The 15,134-nt window shown below is 36.7% G+C and overlaps 1 protein-coding gene across 3 annotated transcripts in view; it reads left to right on the forward strand.

Moving 5' to 3' along the window:
• The window catches only part of WRN (WRN RecQ like helicase), a 134,064-nt gene extending 124,942 nt beyond the window's left edge, over positions 1-9,122 (forward strand). For all 3 annotated transcript variants that reach the window (XM_060085979.1, XM_060085981.1, XM_060085980.1), the window contains exons 35-36: positions 3,274-3,405; positions 6,038-9,122. In XM_060085979.1, the coding sequence (XP_059941962.1) occupies positions 3,274-3,405; positions 6,038-6,157 (252 nt within the window). In that variant the 3' untranslated portion in view covers positions 6,158-9,122. The remainder of the gene's footprint in view (positions 1-3,273; positions 3,406-6,037) is intronic.
• Positions 9,123-15,134: the final 6,012 nt, after the last annotated feature.

Consider the following 15,134-nt stretch of genomic DNA (forward strand, 5'->3'; position numbering starts at 1 on the left):
TTCAATTTGCATAACTTAATACCAGAATGCTGTATTTTTTGAACTGTTATAAATTCTGATAGAAGGTTACTTTTTAGAAAATCTTGGTGCTGTATTTCCGTTGCTTTTCATAAATCCGATCTGAGAAAAGAGATTTTTTTAAACACCGGGAAAAGAGGAATATAGTCCATCTATTTAGCTTATTGTATGGGAATGTCAGCTTAAATTTTACCTCTACCTTATATTGACTATATAGTTTGGAAATTCTCTTTCTTTCATAGATATATTTAATATTGGCTGTAAGCATATGGTAGTTTATGTGGTTAATGAAAATAAAACCAAATTCTATGATATATACCTCCCCAGATATTGGAATTTGTCTATCATTCTGTTACTCCTCAGGCTCTGTTCCTGTTATATTGAATCTCTCAGGTACAAGGATAATTGTAGCTCATGGTCCTGGCCATATCCCAGTGCACTTTTGCATGATCAGAGAAAGACATTGAGTTTAGTATTATTTTTACATGGTATATTTTATTAAAATCAAATGCTTTGAATATTATTGCTGTGTGTTAATATGAGATAAATAAGTAGTAATCAGAGAATAACTATTCTTTGACATTGTGACTCTACTAAATGATTGAAAAGACTTGAAAATTTGACCTTTAATATCTTCCAGGTCTAAAGTTCCATGATAAAAGTTTGTGAAAACTATAATTTACTCAAAAATTACTTTAGTTCCTAGATGATAAATTCAGCATGGTGGTAGGTGGTTGCTACTATTTATATTAGAGAATTAGGGACTTTATTTCAGTTCTAAGTAATCTCTATAGGATTTCCAACAGTTAAACTCCTTTTCTCAATAGCTTAAAAAGTAAGAGGAACTGATCTTTTAAAATTCTGTCCTTCAGCTAGATTTGTATATAGTCATGTACTAGATAACCTAATGAAATTTGATTAACTGGAATTCTTTACATTATTTTGGCAGTTGAATTAGCTATAAGAAGGGCATTACTAACACACCACTGTAAAGCAATTATACTCCAATAAAGATGTTAAAAAAAAAAAGGGCATTAAAGGAGATACACGTTGGGCAGGTGGTAGTGAAATTTGGCTGCTATTCCCAGCCTTTTATTTCTGAAATGTATACCAGGTGCCTAAGACCTTATTTTTTTCTCAGCTGTATCTGTCAATAGGAAAAGGTGTAACTTGTTATTTTTCCTGAATATTGAAGCACATTTATAGTGAAATACTGTTATAACCACACATTAATATTGCTTTCCTCCTATTGAAATAACATCATATTCTGAAAAAAGAGTGGGGGTATTTTGGGGGGGTGGGTATTTAAGTGGGTGGAAATTAAGCCTACCGGATTCAGCCTTTTCTTTTTCCCCATTTAGGGGAACAAGAATATTGGGGCTAGGAAGTAGATTAAGGGGTGAGTGAGCCAGCCAAAGTGTTTTTCTTTCGTCTGCCTTCCAGTATAGAAAGCTACTCTGAACACTGTGGAGTCTGTTGGAGGCCTGGTTTCAGGATCCTTCATGTGTTAACATTCATCTTCTCTACTGACCTGGGTTGTATCTCTTAGTCTGTTTCATCTTATGATTATGAGGTTTCTAATAAAAAATAATGTCAAAACAAATTCTTCTTATTAGTTGATGCATTGTTAGATTTACATCTATTGTGACTGCGGTTAAGATAGAAGCTCAATCATGCCTATGTTTACTGGAGGAAGATTATGTCTTGATAATGGTAGTTCTGATTCAATATACAAAGGTACACAGTGGATTCTTCAAATGTGTAGGCATTTTTTATTTCTGGAAAGTTTTCTTAAATTGTAGATTTAAAATTTTTGTTTATTTCAGGAAGTTTCTAAAAATTTTACCTTTTGGTATTTTTGTCCCATTGCTTTGTAGTTCTTCTTAACGCACTTCTGCTCTCTATATGTTGGATCTTCTTTACTGAGCTACAATATCTGTCACTTCTCATGAATTCTTTTTGGCTTTTCATTTCTCTTTAAACTTTTCTTTTTTTTCACCTTCTGTTTCTGTTTGGACACAATCTGTTGTATTTATTGCTATGTTCCTTATAGTTTAATATTCACTTCTATAATTTTTTCTTTTATTTCTAATTCTTTCCAGAGCTTTTCCCCTCACTTTTGAATTTTTCTGATTTTAATTTATGATGTTTGTTTTGAATTATTTTCTTAATGTTTTTCAGCTCATTTTAGGAGGTTACAGTTTTCTATATGTTAGCAAGTCGGTGTCAGATTTGACCTCATAACTTCCTGTTGCTCCTTTTTGTGTGAAATTAGTTCTCCTGCACTTTCAAAAGACGGCATGCTTCAGGATATTTTTTCCAAGTTCCCAGAGCTCTCCTGTTGATTTTATGTAGCATTCAAAATAGGAAAACTTGGTTTATGACATACCCCATTCTGCCACTTTTACCTGGACTTTCTCTTCCCTTTGCCTCTATTATACCCGTCCTGCTTAATTTTGATTTAACCCCAGCAGTTCTCAGGGTCAGGCCTTCACCTGGAAGTTAATAGGTGCCAGCTGCTCTAGTCACTTAAGACACTGCTGTGGACCCCTTTCCATCGCCTGCTGTTGCATTGAGCAAAGGCCCTCCCACTTTTCAGATGCTGTTCTCAAATAAACCTTTCCAGTGTATGCCTGTGGGCTGTTTGGTTCTCCTGTTCTCAGGCACCTCACTGCCTGCCTCTGCTTTCTCCCACACAGATGCTGTACATGCAGGTCTTAGGGCTGTTGGTGGTTTTTCCTCACATGCGTGTAGTTTCAGTTTCCTGAGGATACCTTTAATAAACTTAGTTTCTTTGTAAATGTAGATGATGAATTTTTGGTTTTGCTCCCTAATTCTATCTGTTTTAATGCTGGGATTCAGAGAGATTAAAAAACTATGCTGCTGCTGCCACCATCTTCCCAATATGCCACTTTTTTCCATCTTATTTTTCTTGACTGCCTGAGAGAGAGAGAGAGAGAGAGAGAGAGAGAGAGAAAGAGAGAGAAAGGGAGAGAGAGAGAAAGAGAGAGAGAGGTCTCATGCCCTGCCACTGAGTTTCATTATAAATTAAAACATACAACATTTTTATAAACTACTTTAAGATACTCAGGAAAAATGCTGGGGGGGGGTAATATTATAATCATTATTGTTAAAATTCAGTACCTCAGAATAATATGAATTTTCTTAAGCTTTGCTTTTTTAGGCATAGTTTGTTATTTTCCTAAGGAAATAGTGCATGTAGTAACTATTTTGTATTCCACAAAAATTTTAAAGGTTGATGGAAAACATTCTTGTGATTTTTCACTGAAAGATGAGAGTCACAGAAATTCACTAAAACTAACTTCCTGGAATCAGCCATTCAGCGATCCCAAAACAGAAGATTCCTTTGTAGATTCTCATTCACAGGTAAAATTGATTTAATAAAATAGTTTTCATGACAAATATATTATGCTTGATAACTAATATACCTAGATTTATCTTAGTTTTTAGATGAAATTAAATGCAAATATAATGTACGTATTTGCTTACATATATATGGGTACATATTATCAGCAAATGAGTTAATGTTTTATATTCTCAACTTAATGATAGTGGCTTATTAATAGAACTTGGAGTACCAAGTAAGTACTTATTTCAATTTAAGTAAATACTTACTTAAATTTTCATTATGATTGCTGGGAATTTTAGCCTTCTACTAATGAAGGAAATAGTCACTGAAAAGTGTTGTTTCTGTTATTAGACCTCATAATTAAAGTCCTCCAGATACTTATTGTTGAGACTCAAAAGATACATTCAGTGTAAGCAAGCGTTTTACCCCTTTCTCAATGAAATAAGCTCATTTTTATAATGATAGGATAAATGCTGAATATCATATTCTATCAATATAAAAATGTTATAGGAGATAAAAGACTTGAAATGATATTAGCTACCAATTAATGAATACCAAGAATAAATCAGGATGTGTTTTGATATTTTGTAACTCTCCAAATAATCCAGTGATACAGTATTATATACTGTTATTCTCTTTTTCTGTGTGAAGAAATCAAGGCTTTAATAACATTCATAAGGTCATACATGTAGCAAATGACTCAATTAGAACTCAAACCTAGTTCTGTTTTTTTTTTTTAAGTTACTTAGGCTTATTTTATTTATTTTTATTTATTTTTAATTGGAGTATAGTTGCTTCACAATGTTGTGTTAGTTTCTGCTGTACAACGGAGTCAATCAGCTATATGCGTACATATATCCCCTCCCTCTTGGACCTCCCTCCCACCCCTCCTCCCCCATTCCACCCATCTAGGTCATCACAGAGCCTGTCTGGTTTTAAAGTCCCTGCTTATTCCATAGTATTAGGCTACGGCTACAACAGGACTTCGGGTTTTTTCCTTGGCTCTGTTATTGTTCAGATCTTGTACTCTGTTTTACTTTTTGGCTTTGTTATAATTTTAACTGGTTTCCTTCCTCCAATTGCCCGTAAACTCTAATTGCAAGCAATGATAGTTGTCTGTGGCTGCAAGGGATTTTGATAATAAAATTCTGGGGGGAAGAGTACTTCTGGGCCAATTTCATCTCTACCCAAATGCCTTTTATCCATGCCAATTTATATCCCTAATACTTATTATTTCTAAGTCAATCATTATAGTATCATACAGTGTGTATAAATCTAATCTGTTCTCCTGGTCTTGTCTTCCCTGTGAGGAAATAGGTGCCTGGGAGAAAAGTTGCTATCTTGGCTGTTTTTTTTTCTTTAGCTTTTGCTAAAGTGTGAATAGCCCTTTCTTTGGCACTGGATTTATTTAAGTTGGAATAGATAGCAGCTTTTACCTTTTAAAAATATAAGGTCACACAGTTTTTTTGTCAAGGATTTTTTACTTTTTTTCCCACCTTTAAATATTTTGAAGCCATTGTTAAACACAGAAAACATAATAAAACATAGCAAGCAGTTAACAAACAATTCATAGATGTAGTCTTCATTCTTGAAATGGAATAAATTATACTGGTATACCTTAGGCTAACAGACACATTGTAACTTAGATGAGACCACCTTACCTTAAAGCCCTCAAATAGTTCCAATAAATAGATTAACTCTCCCAGATTCCAAAGTATAGTCATGTTAGAATGATTTCTCGATCATGTTGGTTTAAGGAGCTAGAGTTCAAGCTGAGATAACACAAATTAATACCATTTTGAGCTTATAGAACTTACCTATTAAAAGTTTTAATAGGTATTAAATTACCTATTAAAATTAATTTAATGTACAGATAATATAAGTATACAACCACTGCCTTTGGGTTTAATTTTGTTTTCAGGTACCTTTAACTAGGGTTCTGAAGCTTCATTTGGTGCACAGGTCCCCTAAAATTAGGCAAAATATCGTGCATGTGTACTTTGTCTTTTTTTCTCATAAGTGGACCTCTAGTTTTTAGCAGGTTCTCAAAAGAGTCTATGAAACAGACCCCTTTTTTTCCCCCATTTATTCAGCAAATGTTTTTTGAGTACCTGTTATGTCTCAGCAACTCTGCAAGGTCCTGATGATGCTTGAACCACTCTCCTAGTCTGTCTACCACTGTAGATGTACAAGTTGTATGCTTTTTAAAATGCCTAATATAACTCTGTGTGTGTGTGTACACATGCTTAGGCAGATGCCTTCCTTGGAACATTAAATTCACCATTTTGGCCAAGCTAAAGCAAATACACCATGGGACATAGATCTGAAATAATATCCAGTTCTTTCCTTTCCAAATGAGAGTCTACACTTGAGTGTCTAAAAATAGGTAACAGCATGGCAGGTAATTGCCTAAAAAAATGATATAGTTGATTTTGTCTCTCTCTCATGTGTTTATTTTTGGATCCAGAAATAAATTCTGTAGATCATTATTTTGTTTTATTTGGAAAGGGAAGGCTTGTGGGTGTATATTCAATAACCTATGTTACTTTGCAACTGAGACACATTTTCAGCAGTACAAATATATATATATATATATATATATATATATATATATATATTTTTTTTTTTTTTTCTGTTTCTTTCCTATAGACTTCGTCTGAAACCTCAAAGAGAAAATTACCTGGGTGGTTTGCCAAAGGAAATGAGACCTTACCTGATGCCAGCAAGAAATCAACGGCCAAAACTAAAAAGAAGGGTCTTTTTAGTTAAACTGGCAACTGCCAGAGGAATTATGTGTGTCTTGCTGTGTTTTAAGAGGGAAGCTGTATTTCATTTCTGAAAAGAGTGGGGAGTAATACTTTTGTTTAAAAATTATTCTAATCTCAAAGTAAAACTCACCTATTTATTGAACAGCTGGTGTCTTAAAACAGCCTTGTCCAATTCACATAAAGTTGAGTCTTCTGAGAGCCTGAGTGAGTACCTCATAGAACAGAATCTTAGTTTCTTATGAGATTGCTTTAAGAAATCATGTTACTGCCCTGTTTTCTAATCTCTTTACTTACTTCAGCAGTATGTTTGGAATATGTAATGTGCGGTGATTTAACATAGATAACAGATTATCAGTTGTAAGTGATTATGTGTGTGATATGAAATATTCCTATATTACCAAAATTCTGTCTTATAAATGAAGAACGCATAGTTATTTTACAAATTGTTTTTTCTATTGTTAGAAGAAACTCTTATACACATTTTAAAATGATATTAGTGGACCAGACCAGTGAAAATGAAACATTTCGGGTTCTGTGTGAATAGAGGAAAGAATATAACAAAGGAGACCAATTGCACTAGACAACTATGCATTTTGTATATTATATACGATTTCTATTATTTTTCAAATAATAAAAAAAAGTCTTTAGTACTGAATATTATAAAGGTATGTATTTTAAACTTTCATATACTGAATTACCTTGAGCACCTTTAATTTTTGATGTCAGAATTTGATTCTAATATCTCTTTATGTAGCACATTAACTGAAATATACAAAACACATACTGACACTGAATTGGGTAAATGATAGTTGATATAACTTTAAGCAGTTCACCATATGGCATTTAATCGACTTTTTGTAAATAAAAATAACTGTCATTAATAAAGAAGAAATATATGTTTGCTGTAGAAGAATTAGAAAATGCAGAAAAGTGAAAAAAAAATCACAAAAGTTCCACTGGTAGGTAATCAGTTAACCCCTTTCATGTATCCTGCCAAGCCTTTTATTTATTGATTGATTGATTTTGGCCGCACCGTGCGGCATGCAGGATCTTAGTTCCCTGGCCAGGGATCAAACCCATGCCCCCTGCAGTGGAAGTGCGGAGTCTTAACCACTGTACCGTCAGGAAAGTGCCCTGCCAAGCCTTTTTATATTCACTTCTTTTCTTAGTTTGTTACATGAATAATACATGAATGAATATTCTTTGTAAAGTATTCAAGCTATACTTAAAACATTAAAGTCCCCCATATACCCGTTTCCCCACATCCCATTACCAGCCCCTTTCCAGAAGGTAACTCCTATTGAATATGTGACGTTTTGTTCTCTAGTCATTTCCTCTGCATTTACGTGCCTCTGCATGTGTAGCTACACATACATTCTTGTTTTTTTTTGAGGTACGTGGGCCTCTCACTGTTGTGACCTCTCCCGTTGTGGAGCACAGGCCCCGGATGCACAGGCTCAGCGGCCATGGCTCATGGGCCCAGCTGCTCCGCGGCATGTGGGACCTTCCCAGACCGGGGCACGAACCCGTGTCCCCTGCATCAGTAGGCGGACTCTCAACCACTGCGCCACCAGGGAAGCCCCCATTCTTGTTTTTTTTAATTTTAATTTTTATATTGAAGTATAGTTGATTTAAAATACTATAATCATTTCAGGTGTACAACATAGTGATTAAATATTTTTGTAGATTATACTCCATTTAAAGTTATAACATATTGGCTATATTCGTTGTGCTGTACAATATGTTCTTGTAGCTTATTTATTTTATACACAGTAGTTTGTACCTTTTAATTCCCTACCCCCATTATCTCCCCTCCCCATTATCTTCTTCCGTCTGGTAACCATTAGCTTCTTCTGTGTATGTGTGAGTCTGTTTCTGTTTTTTATATTCATTCTTTTTTATTGTTGTTTTTTCTACATATAAGTGATAACATACAATGTTTGTCTTTCTCTGTGTGTCTTATTTCACTGAGCGTATTACCCTCCAGGTCCGTCCATATTGTTGCAAATGGCAGAATATCATTCTTTTTTATGGCTGAGTAATATTCCAGTATCACTCTCTGCAGATGACGTGATATTTATATATAGAAAATGCCAAAGCCTCCACCAAAAAACTGTTGAAACTGAATTCAGTAAAGTTGCCGGATACAAGATTTATAGAAATCTGTTGCTTTTCTATACACTAATAATGAGCTATCAAAAAGAGAAAGTAAGAAAACAAAAGTTTTAAAGTTGCCCAGAATAAAATACCTAGGAATAAACTTAACCAAGGAGGTGAAAGACCTATACTCTGAAACCTAGAAAACATTGATGAAGGAAACTGAAGATGTTACAAAAAAATGGAAAGATATCTTATGTTCCTGGATTAGAATGTTAAAATGTCCATACTACCCAAAGCAATCTACAGATTTAATGCAATCCCTATCAAAATACCCATGACATTTTTCTCAGAACTAGGACAAATAATCCTAAAATTTACATGGAACCACAAAAGATTCTGAATAACCAAAGTAATCCTGAGAAAAAAGAACAAAGCTGGAGGTATCATACTCCCTGACTTCAGACTATACTACAAAGCTACAGTCATCAAAACAGTGCTGTACTAGCACAAAAACAGACACATAGATCAATGGAACAGAATAGAGAGCCCAGAAATAAACCCATGCCCTATGGTCAATTACTCTACAACAAAGGAGGCAAGAATATACAATGAGGAAAATATAGTCTCTTCAATAAGTAGTGCTGGGAAAACTGTACAGCTACATGTAAAAGACTGAAATTAAAACATTTTCTCACAGCATATATAAAAATAAACTCAAAATGGAGTAAAGACCTAATCGTAAGACCAGGATCCATGAAACTCCTAGAAGAAAACATAGGCAGAACACTCTTTGACATAAATCTTTTTTTTTTTTTTGCACAAATGAGATCATGCTGTATTTAATTTTCTGCAACATATTTTTTCTACTTAATCTATCATGAAGATCTTTGCATGTCAGTTTATATATATCGGTCTAGTTGTTTTTTATAGCTATCTACTATGCTATTTGGTGAATATACTATAATTTATATAATCACTTCCTATTGGTGGTTTTGTCATTTTTCTGTATTTCAGATTGTTTCTAGAAGTACAGTTAGAAGAGTTGAGCACAAACATATTCTTTGATACTTATATTTCACTTGAATATATTATGAACATGGTTTTCCCTGTCATTAAATAGACTTCCACAGAATCTTTTTTGGGGCTTTCTATAGTGCAGTGATTCTCCAAGTGTGGTCTGCAGACCGTTAGGAGTCCCTGAGACCTTTCAGGGGATCTGCAGAGGCAAAACTATTTTTATAATACCAAGATGATATAATATTTGCCTTTTGTACTATGTTGAGATTTGCATTGAGAGTGCATAGACGCGGTGAGTAAAACCACTAGCAATTTAGTGCAGATCAAGGCAGTGGCAGCAAATTATTGATTTTATTAATTCTCATTTCTTAAACATATTTTTTCAACATTCATTGTGATAAAACGGCAAATACACATAAAGCATCTGTGCTACATACCAGAGTATGATGGTTGTCTTCTAGAAAAGCACTTGTTTGATTGTTTGAGTTGTGAATTGAATTAGTTGCTTTTTTCCTGTGGAATATCAATTTTACTGACAAGAATGACTGATAGAAAATATGATTGGTTATTGCTCCTAGGCGGAGGCATAGGCTTTCTAGATCCCCAAGTTCTCCATTTTCCATGAGCTCCTTCCGTTTCTTTTTTTTTTTTTATCCTCCCCGCCTCCCTCCTCCCCTTGCCTGACATCCTACCACCAGAGTGTGTTTTGGAAGCTGTGCCATATATATCTACCTCATCACCAGGTGCAAATAACTGGTACAAAATGACCTCAGCACATTACAGAGTATTTACCATAAGAATATATGGACTGAACTTTAATTTCCTGGATGAAGCATGTTTCTTCAGCAGCCTCAGGCCTCAAGTTTGCCTCAGGTTCATTCTTAAAAACAAGGAATTTCTTTCTTTCATTGATTGATTGATTGGCCGGGTTCATTCTTAAAAACAAGGAATTTTCTTCCTTCCTCCCTTCCTTCCTTCTTTCCCAGGTTCTTTCTTAAAAACGAGGAATTTATTTATTTATTTATTGGCTGGGTTCGTTCTTAAAAACAAGGAATTTTACTTATTTATTTATTTATTTATTGGCTGGGTTGCAACTTTTAGGGTCTTAGTTCCCTAACCAGGGATTGAACCCGGGCCACGGCAGTGTAAGCCCTGAGTCCCAACCATTGGACCGCCAGGGAAATCCCCAAGGAATTTCTTTTAGAGTACTATTCTTATGCTGTCTCCTCCAAAAATATTAATTACTTTTTCTTCTGTGTTACTTGTCATTGGACCATAGGACCATGATAACAGAGTCAGACAAATCCCTGACATTTATTTAGAATTCGGAAAACTGTGGTCTAGATAGTTAGAAGGAGAAAAGAATAGAGGATTCTTCCTATTCAAAGAGGGTGCTTTAGAATTAACTGAGAGCATGAAAGATCCAGTGGAATGACCTTAAAATCATTTTAGAGCTAACTAGACATTCATCTATCTTATGGGGAGCAAGGAGATGCAAAACCAACAAAAACACTGTAAGAAAGTTAGCTACAGGGCTTCGCTGGTGGCACAGTGGTTGCGAGTCCGCCTGCCGATGCAGGGGACACGGGTTTGTGACCCGGTCCGGGAGGATCCCACATGCCGTGGAGCGGCTAGGCCCGTGAGCCATGGCCGCTGAGCCTGCGCGTCCGGAGCCTGTGCTCCGCAACGGGAGAGGCCACAACAGTGAGAGGCCCGAGTACCGCAAAAAAAAAAAAAAAAAAAAAAAAGAAGAAGAAGAAAGTTAGCTACAGTCTTGATGGGAGCTGCGAACTGAAGCCATCTCAGCTATCTGAGAAGACGTCCCCATCATTTTGCTTGGGAAGGCAATCCAAAAATCATTGGGATAACGTAGTTAACTTCCTTACTGGGTAAGCATGTTTAAACCTCAGAAAAGCTGAGAAATAAGTAGAATACAGAGTAAATTAAACCTTTGGTTGTAATATTTTAGGGTTAAGGAATGATAAGTACATATTTGATATTGTAAGCATTTGTAACGCTTGAGATATTTTAGCTCATTAGAATAACAGATTATTCTTGTGACTCATTTAAAACGTATCATTGAAAAATTAGTAATATATGCTTGTTATTTTTAAGTTGAAATCCTACCGTTTGAAACATTATTGGGATATTTAATGAGTTTTAAAATTTGTTATTGCATAGAAATAGTATCATCAACAAATTTCCCTATAAGAGAAAGAAAAAAATCTAATATTATACTTACTAGTAATACTAAGGTTAATATTAATATCTATTCATTAAACCCAGAGCTTTCATTGTTTTTCAGAAAAATTAATAAAACTTCAGCCTCATGTCCAGCTTCATTTTCTAACTCAATTTAAAAAGGTTATTGAGAAGTATGTACTCATTATGTTTCAGTCAATAAATATTTGCATTTATAGTTTGCAAGACAATATGCTGACTTCATGAAAGATGGAACAAATAGGAGAAGAAGAAGCAATATGGTTCCCATGCTTCAGAGAAGGGAAGGTTTACTCTGTGAAGAATTAATAGAAGAGCATCTCACAAAGTATTTCCTTACAGGAAGCAACATGTTGTTGTTGTTTTTTTTTAATTTTTGGCTGTGCAGTATGGCATGCAGGATCTTAGTTCCCCAACCAGGGATCGAACCTGTGCCCCCTGCAGTCCACTTAACCACTGGACCGCCAGGGAAACTTCCCTGGAAACACAACATTTTTTTCACATACTCAGTAAGATATAAGAAGAAATGTGTGAAAGACATCTTTCTCTGTAAAGGAAAAAAAAAAGGAGATCATAGGAAGGGATCATAATGATAGCAATCATAACTAATAATTTATTTAGCATTTGCTGTGTGTCACAACCTGTGCAGTTGACCTTCAGGATAACATGTAGAGTTGGAGTCATGTACTGGCCTGTTTGTGTACACATAATATACATGTCAGGAAGGAGATCACAGTTCATGGATATGTAACCAGGTGGGGTTAGAGGTCAAGTGGGACTTTGCCATTTTTCAAGTGGAACTTTCATTTTTTTTTTTTTCTGACTTTTGACTAAACCTAGAATTGATAACAAAAGATACTAAATGCTCCAAATTCTAAATTCAGAGCCCTTCTAGCTATTCGAATTATAGTGTCTTTTTAGCAAAACTGGCACCATCACTTCTCCCTCATTCGCACTTCGCAAAAGAACAGTATTGGGTGAGGGAGAGAACTTGCTTTGCAAGGCAACAGAGGGCAACAAACCTTTCATCCTTTCTTTACCGTGAGGAAGGAGGCTTTTCACTTGGGCCTCCCATCCTTATTTCTAGAAGACTGAAGGTGTTGGAACCAGGCACTAGATTAAGGAGTGTGATGGTCTCTTTCTGGAAGCTCTGACCTGCTGGTCCAGTGGAGTACCTGATGCTCCTGGAGCCTCGAAATATGGTGGGGCTGAGAATACAAGGGCCAGCGGGACAGCCTGCCCTCCCCCACATGACACAGCAAGAGTGTGTGTTTCCCGAGGGTTGAGTGGACCCCTTGGAAGGAGCTGGGTTTAAAGGCCATCCTTATGGTCCCCTCAGAAGAAGGTGACCTGAGGGGTGAGTGCATCCCAGCAGCAAGAACACTTGGCAGGAGTTTGGAGAGGGGTTAACCCCCTTGAACCCTTGGGAGGACCAACGAATAAACCCCAAAGAGAGCCGACATTTGGATAACCTGCCAACAGACTGAGCCACCTCTAGTCAATTAGCCAGAGAAGGAACCACAACAAAAAGAAAGGGAATAAGCAATCCTGCTGGTCAGTGACATGCTTTTGTTTTTCTTCCCTTTCTCCCCTACTTTAACTCCAAAAGGTAAGTGCATGGAAGAGGGAGGGGGTGTGAAAGAGGCAACTGGAACCACCTGTCTAGTCGGAGGCGGATGTGACGAGAACTTGGAAGCAGACAAGCGATTGAAGACTCAAAAACTGAACTGACGCTGTTCTAACGTCCCCAAATGTTAGAAAATTCTGAGATTGGTCTGAGATATAAAGGGGGCCACCACTCAAGGGGAAAAGCGATTTGATACTTGGTAGAAGTTAGAAGAAGTAAAAGATGTTTATACCCCAACATATCCATTCGATACATGTTTGTAGGAGTCTGAAGTTGTAGACTGAAACACTCCTCATTAGTTAGTGGCTGGGTGTCCAGAGGGAGGCAGTCTACCTCCCTATATAGTAGTTGGTGGACACTACTTGCAGAAATCACTGTGGTCCAGCATGTGCCCCTTACTGTGTTTGCTCAGAAATCGGGGGTGTCAAGGCCCCAAAGTGGCTCCTTCTTTCAATGGCAGATTCAGCCTCTCATCCAAGTTGACAGAGATGGAAGTAAATATTCCGCAAATATTTATCGAGTACCTCCTACGTTCCTGGCACAGTTCTGGGTGCTGGGGACATAACAATGATAAAGGAAACAAGTAAAATGTTGTGTCTCGGGTGGTGATACGTGATAGAGCAAAGCAGCTTGGAAGGGGTAGATCGTGTTTCACACGGGGTCAGGGAAGGCCTTGCTGAGCTTTGGAGTTAGCCTGGGCTTGACAACTTGTAACTGCGACCTTGAGCAGATCAATCCTCTCTAAGCCTCATTTATCAACTTCATTTTACAGAAGAGGGAGCAGGCTTAGAGTGATTGGAGAATTAAGTGAAGTACAGCCTTTATCATAGTTCTAAGCATGCTGTAGGAATAATAAACATTAGCTGTTCTCATTCTTTGCCTATAGGAAGGCTACAGGGGAAGCCACATTACATATAATCAGAAGCTGCCTAGTGGTTTGGTCAAAGAAAGGGGAGTTAGGTAATTTTAATATTTAAGGGCACTGGATAGATTGTCCCAAAGTAAGTATTTTTCACTTAACAAAAGATACAAAGGGGTGGGTATTCCAGAAACTTTTAAGAAAATAATTGGAATAATAAAATATTTGGAAGTTGATGAAATACCCTGGTTAATGAATCGGTTATCCAAGGCACAGTCTTAACATTTCTGAATATAAACTATTTTAAATTTCCTCAGAGGTTTATTGCAGCTGATTAAGGGTAGGGATATTTAAGCTGGGGAGTGCAGTGTACCCAGGAGAGTGAGGAACAAAGAGAGAGAAAAGGGGGCTGCTGGAACCCTAAGCCTTAGAGGAGATGTGGGACTTGGCAAGGCCCCTAAACCCCCTTTGTCTTAGTCCCTAATAGGGTCAGTTCATTATTTTTATAGACTCCTTTGAATTATACAGTTTTAAGCACCAAGAACCCATCCGTTTCTTTCTTTTTGAACCTTTGTCTCATCATTTTCGCACAGGGAGTAACTAAAGGAACATTGACCTCAGTGGTTCAAGAGCACCACCTAGTGCTCACGTTTGGAAATGTCAGGTGAGAACGGTACACAGGAAAATCAGATATAATTTCCTTCGGTTTTATCTTCACGTGGTGCTCGGCTAATGTGTCAGGATTTGGAGGGAAAGGGAGAGTTGTTTACTCTGAGCCAGTTTTTATAAGCCACAGAAAAACTGGGATCTGTTTAGTCACTTATAGAGCAGCCAGAATTTGAATCTAAGTCCGTTCATCAGTTCCTACCTACAGGGCATGAGATTTACTTACCTGATCTCAAGTGGAAATCTTCTTTTGACCTGTATTGAAAAAAGTCTGTGGGTCCCCACAGTCTAGAAAGGAGCTTCTTAAACTTTCTTTTCTCATCTACCCCGGCCCTCCCCACCACAGAGAACTCAACCCACAGCCTCCTATACAGAATGAGAGCAGTGCTTAGTCATCACTTCATGAATCTCATGATTATGTCTAGTCTCCACACAGATTCTAGGTCTTGAAGGTAGAATTGCACTCTCGTAGAGAGCATCTCTGAAGCC

The sequence above is a fragment of the Mesoplodon densirostris genome, chromosome 20 (assembly GCF_025265405.1).
Source record: "Mesoplodon densirostris isolate mMesDen1 chromosome 20, mMesDen1 primary haplotype, whole genome shotgun sequence".
NCBI classification, from domain to species: domain Eukaryota; kingdom Metazoa; phylum Chordata; class Mammalia; order Artiodactyla; family Ziphiidae; genus Mesoplodon; species Mesoplodon densirostris.